Genomic DNA, 7,624 nt, shown 5'->3' on the forward strand with positions numbered 1-7,624 from the left:
TTAACGTTGCGGATTGAATTCTATTTTCTACAGGTTCATCCGCAACGCAACGTTACGGCCAAACTAACGACTTACACAGGTTTTCGTAAGCCAAATACGAATCAGCTGATTCATCACGGAACGGAACGTAGAGACTAACTGAGCCTTAAGATTCGGCAACAGCCGAATACAACATACTCACTTTTATCTCTAAATTTATTTTATTATTATTTGAAATCAAATCGAAACATATGTATGAATAAATTTATATAATAGGTGAAATATTATATTATGTTGTCGGTCGATAAAAATTTGTTGGAAGCATTTATTATATTTTATAATATTAGATTATTCATAGTAAAAGAGATCAATATGATAATAGTTGTATGAGTATATAATATTTTTTAACATATAATGCATTTTGGCTGAATATTTTACTGATTACTGAAAAAATTGATGTATTCAGTAAGAGTTGTATTACCTGTATTATTTACTGTTTACTGAAAAAATTTTAGTATTCAGTAAAATTTTACTGTAATTTTTATCAGGAATCAGTAAAAATTTACTGAACACTGAAAATTTTTCAGTAACCACTAAAGATATATTGAAAACAGAAATTTACTGATTACTGAAATGTGTAATGCAATTAAATTATACTGTAGTGTGCTCATGTATGTTTTCAGGTCATTTACAATTTTAAATGATGTCGACAAATCACTTTAAAAAGTGAGGACGAGGACTTCTTTAGCAAATAATTCACGCAAATTATATTTTTGTTTAAAAATACATAGGAATGGTTTTTAAACAATTTAAATATAAAATAGTTTTTATTTTAAGTAAATAATTAAATATTTATCTTTTGCCTTTTATACATTTTATAAATTTATGATCGAATACTTTTATTTTTAGTCTCAATATTACCATGATACAACCATAAAAAAGTGAGTTGTCAATTCTCTGCCTTGTTAAGTCCAACAAAAAAGAACAAAAAAGAGAAAAACCTAAAAATCCTAAAATGAAAACCACGAAAAAATACCATAAAACGATCCTTGAACGGCACACAAACAACATTAAACACTTCTGTATCCTGTTTTTGATTTACTTATATTCAATCTTTTTAATACAAATTATTTCATTTAATTTCTTCATAAAACAAATTTCAATAATTTTTTTGACGTTTTTCTTTATATTTTTTAATTCTCTTTTTTATGACAATTCAAGGCATGTAAAATTGAGAACTTACTTTTCTACTGATTCTACATTATTATTGTTTTATTATGATGATTACCAAAAATTTACTTTAAATTAAAAAAAAATATATATGATTGATTTTTCTTAAAAAGCTTTAGTTTACGAATTTTATTTCATATTACCGGTAATTAAATGGCATGGTTTTATTTTTCTTTATTTTCTAGCGCTGGCCCTTTGTGATTGGTCCCAACTTCAGCAAAAACGCAGAAATTTAGCTCGTAAACACTGTTCTCCACGCGACGCAACTTCATTTTATCAAAAAATGTCGGATGTTGGTTGTTATGAAATGTAAGAATTTTTAGATCGTTTAAGTGCTACCGTGAAAAATGATGGAAAGGAAATTGCATTAAAGCCTTTAGTTCAACAAACCTGTGCTAATATGTTTAGTCAGTATATGTGCTCCATACGTTTTGATTATGACGATAAAGAATTTCAATATATAGTTCGTTGTTTTGATGAAATATTTTGGGAGATTAACCAAGGATATGCTGTAGATTTTTTACCATGGTTAAGTCCATTCTATGCTAATCATATGAAGAAAATTGTTCATTGGTCGAATACAATTCGAAAATTTATTTTAGAACGTATAATAAATGATAGAGAAAGAAATGTTGACGCTGAAGCGCCAGAAAGAGATTTTACTGATGCCTTATTAAAAAGTCTGAATGATGGCGAGAATGATGAGGTTTCTCGTGATACTATTATATACATGTTGGAAGATTTTATTGGTGGTCACTCTGCTATAGGAAACCTTGTAATGTTGGCGTTAGCTTATATAGTTAAAAACCCCGAAACTGGTAAAAAAATTCAGGCGGAAGTGGACAATATTCTTAGTAAAAATCAAAGATTTATTTCCCTTATGGACACTGATAACATGCCATATACTGTTGGAACAATTTATGAAGTATTGCGATACTGTTCGTCGCCTATAGTACCACACGTTGCAACAGAAGATGTTGCAATTGGAGGTTATGGAGTAACCAAGGGCACAATTGTATTCATCAACAATTATGAATTAAACACCAGCCCTAAATACTGGCACGAACCAGAAAAATTCAATCCAGAACGATTTATTGTACCTCTTAATCCACCCAAAATTGATCCAATTACAAAAAATGTGCAACACGTTCAACTTAAAAAAAAATATACCACATTTTCTTCCATTTAGCATTGGAAAACGAACATGCATTGGTCAGAACTTGGTAAAGGGATTTGGATTTATAATGCTTGCTAATATAATGCACAAATTCGATATATCCAGTAAAGATTTATCACAAATAAAAACATATCCGGCTTGTGTAGCTGTACCGCCTGATACTTTTTTTCTTACACTAAAACCTCGATCACCATAAGCACTACCAATTATTCTAAATTCGGCTAAGTTTTAAATATAGAAAACAAATCTAGGAAGTAAATTTTAAAGGTTTATCTTCAATTTTATTAATTTCTTTAAAAGATATTTCAATTATTTCATATTGAAAAAATAATATTACTGTAATATATCTAATACTTTAAGTTATAAACATTTATTTAATATATTAATTATTTAATGTAGTAACCCAGATACGTTATACAACACATGACTGAAAAATATAACCAAAATAAAATTATTATTTTCTTAACATTTAAGAATTGATGTGTTTATTGACTTTCATGGTACTAAAAACACTGTTCTCCACGCGACGCAACTTCATTTTATCAAAAAATGTCGGATGTTGGTTGTGGTTAGTTAGGTTAGTGGTTAGTATTCTAGTCTAGTGTCACAGGTGGGTTCGATTCCCACCTGGGATACTGGTTAAGAAGCGCACAACAGACCCGGTAGAGGCATAAGTGTATTTCTTCGGATTTGATGTGTATACATTAGAGTATTCAAACGATTAATCGTCGTTCGGTTAATCGATTAATTTTTGACGATTAAATGAAAATTGTCAAATTTCAAATAACGAATAAACCGAATAATTTCTATCAATTGACCGATTAAGAAAAACTCACTATTTAGCAGTAAAATTACTATGTATTTTTCTACAAAATTTAGTATTTTTATAATAAATTTTCTTCTTTTCTTAATTGCTTAATCAATTTTCTATAATAAAGAAAATTTATTTGATGATTTTTGAAAAGAAATCATGGAAATAATTATATTTCTTTTATTTTTACAACCAGATTGTTTGGGAACAATGTTGTGTTCTTAATTATCTCTAATAAGTTTTCAGCAACAGTTTTAGTTGAACTAGTGTTCAATGGAACGTATGAAATATAGAACTAGTTGAAAATTTTAAAAACAGTAATGTCTTTATATAGAAAAGCATTTCACAAAACAGGAATAATTTCTAGTATTTGATAAAAACTAAACAAAGAATTAAAGTGAAAATAATATTTTTGTTATTTTCAAACATGAAAAATCTATGCGAACAGGAAACTGTGGACCATTAGTATTAACTCTGTGTACTCAGTTTTTCATAATCAGCTCTTATGCTCCTGAAAAAGGACTTTAAAGTTTAGAAGACATCCAATTTCAATAGATGGAATTTCAAAATTATATTAAAAGTTGGTATTAATATTAATTTCAAATGAAGCTTAGTACCTTTGCTTCGAAATATTATAATTTATTTCAAATCATCAAGAAGGAATTGGAAATCATAACGAAAATTTATCACAAAAAAGTAGTTAAAAGTTTTTGAGTCGAAAATGAATCCTTTTTAAATTTAATTTCTTTTTCGTTTTTTCTCTAAGTGAGACAGTAAATAATATAGATAGAATGTACAGATTCTTTCATTTGATACCAATATTAGCATTATAAAATACATATAAATATTTTAAATATTCGTTTGTAGTCTTTTAAACTTTGAAATCCTTTTATGAGGACATAAAAATCGGAGAACGCAATTCAATATTTTAAATATTCGTTTGTAGTCCTTTAAACTTTGAGATCCTTTTATAAGGACATTAAAATCGGAGAACGCAATTCTATAAGTGGTATCTATTTTCACATGCTTATCAACTTTTCTGTGTGAGAATCCTTTTTTAAAATTGTTACAGGATGTATATGAAGAAAATTTTTTTTAAAAGCAATAATAACAACTAGTTTCCTTTTATTCGAATAACCGAATAATTTTTAATTATCCGATTATTAAACGGCATACGAAAAACATCAAATAATTATTTGTCGAATAAACCGAATAAGACAAAATCCCGAATAATTGAATACCCTAGTATACATCCTCCTTTCAAACTAACTATTTAAAATCAGCAAAATCGGTCCATTAATGAGGTATATATGAGCAATGATCCGAGACAACCTTTAAAAATTTTGTAAAAAAAAATGTTTTTTACTCTTTGATAAATAAGCAACGACAACTCGATGAGGTATAACAAGATGCATTGCAAAATTTTGACTTTTGCAAAACTAAAAGTTCACGTAAATCATGCTTTTATAAATCAAATACACATGTGAGTCAATTCCTTAAGTTTAATGTCGAATTTATTAATAATATCTTCCCTAATAACCCATGCTTCAGTAGGCTTTGTAGATTGCCCTCACAGGTAATTATGTAAGGGTATACAGACTTTGTACAAAGCCTTCGACTGAAAATCCTCTAATATGATATCTTATATACATTACGTTATAGGTTTTTTTGAAAGGCCTATAACAGAAGACTGTTTAATAGGCCTTTTTTGTAAGCCTTGGATACAAGTCGCCTCACTTTGGCAGTTAGAGATTTTGAAGCACCACTCAGGGTGTTTTTTCTAATAATTCTTTGGATCATTTCATCAATTACTCTATTTTATATTTTTTAATGTTATTGATTAAACATCTCATAATTATATTTCATTGATTTACACTTATTCTAGAAATCTGTAGAATATTTTTTATATCGAAATTATCTCATTTAGTTTACCTGACAAACGCAAAACCATTCGACGCAACAAGAGCTGTAGTAAAAATATCGGCGTGGGAATCTTATAAGAGAACATGGAATAATGAAACAGTAGAACCACGAAAATCCTATGGGGCGACCCTGATTAGGGCAAGACGAAAAATCTCCTGAAAATGAGCAAGTCTGAAGTGAGTATGATAGTACGTTTTCTGAGTGGACTCGCAGTATTACGAGCACATTTATGCGGATTCATACGTATGTAGAGCATGTGGAGAGGACAGTGAAACTCTGGAGCACTTTCTTTGCCACTGCCAGGCATTCGTCCAAGATAGATCCTAGTATCTTGGAAGTGATGTTATTCTGAAAATAACGTTTCTGACTAACACTTATTGGAAGATTCTTAGGAATTACGTTCAGGAAACTAAATTTCTGAACACTGAAAAATAATTCATTCAATTTCCTTTTTTTTTTTTTTTTGATAAGGAGCGCATAACAGGCCCGATTGTGGCCTAGGTGTATTATAAGAAAAATGGCTTAGTTTAATAACTCAATAAATACATTTTTTAATTATTATGTATTTAATTACGATTGGGGTAGCGGAGCAAACCGGGTGTTAGACAGTAAAAATATAAAAAACAAAGTATAACGCAATGAAATCAACAAACATACAAAACAACCCGCAGGAAAAAGAGGCTGTAAAGAGGCCTTACTAAAGGCATTATTGTGCAAACACAAGTACAATTATGCACGGTTTGTCATTGTCAGCCAAGTGCCTTCTCGCTTTTATCAGAGGACTGATAGAAGGCTTACAAAAAAGGCCTATTAAACGGTCTTCTGTTATAGGCCTTTCAAAAAAACCTATAACGTAATGTATATAAGATATCATATTAGAGGATTTTCAGTCGAAGGCTTTGTACAAAGTCTGTATAGGAAATGATTACTAAAGTTTTAGGGACACATTCATAATAATGTATCAACGTTTTTTTTTTCTTAAATTTTCATTTTATAAATTCTAATCATAAACTTCTGATTTATCTTCTCCAAAATCCATATACGAACTAGGAGGAACACTATGTTTAAATTTAGACCTCTAAACAGACCTTAGGATGCTTGGAACTAATGTAAAGAAAACTGTCGTGTTGTACAGGAAAAATACCTAATTTAGATATTTTAAAATAGAAGTGGTTATCATACCCTAAGGTCAACAAAAGCAATATTTTTCAGCTAATACATACACTTACAAATGTTTAGAACCCAAATCAAGAATAACTATCCAGATCCTAATACGCCTACTGTATCTTGTTCATAAAATAAAGCATTTAAAATATGAGGTTGAAAATCAGGATTTTAGCATGTAATAGTTCTATAGTGGTATATGGTGATGTCCCCATACTTAGAGTGGCTAGGATGGTACTTAGTGTTAGATTTATTGAATAAGAATCAATATTCTACAATTCTTAATAAAATTTACACAGTATTCCCCAAATAGATGGGGTTTCCGTAATGTTGTTTTTGTTTATCAATACAAAATGGCCAAAACCCAGATTATTTTTGTTATAATATATAAATTTTAACCACACTAAACATTTTTTTTTTTTTTTTTGGTGCAAATCCATTGATTATCGGTTAATAAATGTGAAAGAAATGTCGTTCCACTACTAAAATATCTAAAAATGTTACTCTAATATATAGGAATAATAAGAATATTAAATTTTATAAAATAGTGCAGCAATATTAAAAAAATAACAAAAAACCTAAAAAAGCAAAATACTTTATTGACCTAAAAAATTAACAATACGTTCACATTTTATCAAAAATCTCGTTAATAAATATTACGATTTTACTTTTTATAGTAAAAAATTAAAATAAAATATTCTTTAAAAATACAACAAACAAATTGCTTTATTTTGCTATAAATAATTGTTCAGATAAAGTTTTTTCTTAAAATTTATAAAATCTTACATAGGCAATTACTTAATTGATGTATGTATACAAATGCGTTTATCCCAATTTTTTTATATATTTGCCTATGTAAATATTCCATGTGAGCTTAAGTATTATGTAATTTTACATAATATTAATTCTAAAAACTATGAATATATATAAATGATTACGTTACTTTTTATAATATTATACGTACGTTGAGGGGCAAAACAGCAGAAATTACTTTAGGACGGAATATTTATTATGGATCAGTGTCTAAAAGAATTATCTATAGCGATGAAATTCGACATGAATATATTTTTAGGAACCTTAATATCTTCGTTTATTTTTATAAGGATCGGACCATAATTGATCCTAAACCGTTTAACGAGCGCCTTTAGAAAATTACTTTAACGATCACTAATAGCTTAAACAAGTTAGAGTGTTATATTATCATTTACTTTATATACTTATGTATATAGATCTCAGAAATTTTGGAATAGGGCTTTTAGAGAGATTTTTGTTGCTATAAAACTTGTTTATGATAAATTTCACCACTACACTGCAGTGCACTGCTTTAATGATGCCAGTTG

At 28.5% G+C, this 7,624-nt stretch overlaps 1 protein-coding gene and 1 pseudogene across 1 annotated transcript; one reads left to right on the forward strand and one right to left on the reverse strand.

Annotated features, from left to right (window-relative positions):
* LOC111686006 overlaps positions 1-7,624 on the reverse strand; it is a 48,683-nt pseudogene that overhangs the window by 11,163 nt on the left and 29,896 nt on the right.
* LOC124419496 (cytochrome P450 307a1-like) lies at positions 1,367-2,859 on the forward strand. Its single transcript, XM_046949245.1, is given in 2 exon segments — positions 1,367-2,352; positions 2,354-2,859. Coding segments are annotated over 2 exon segments (972 nt in total). The 5' UTR covers positions 1,367-1,609; the 3' UTR covers positions 2,583-2,859.

The sequence above is a fragment of the Lucilia cuprina genome, chromosome 4, assembly GCF_022045245.1.
Source record: "Lucilia cuprina isolate Lc7/37 chromosome 4, ASM2204524v1, whole genome shotgun sequence".
Lineage (NCBI taxonomy): Eukaryota > Metazoa > Arthropoda > Insecta > Diptera > Calliphoridae > Lucilia > Lucilia cuprina.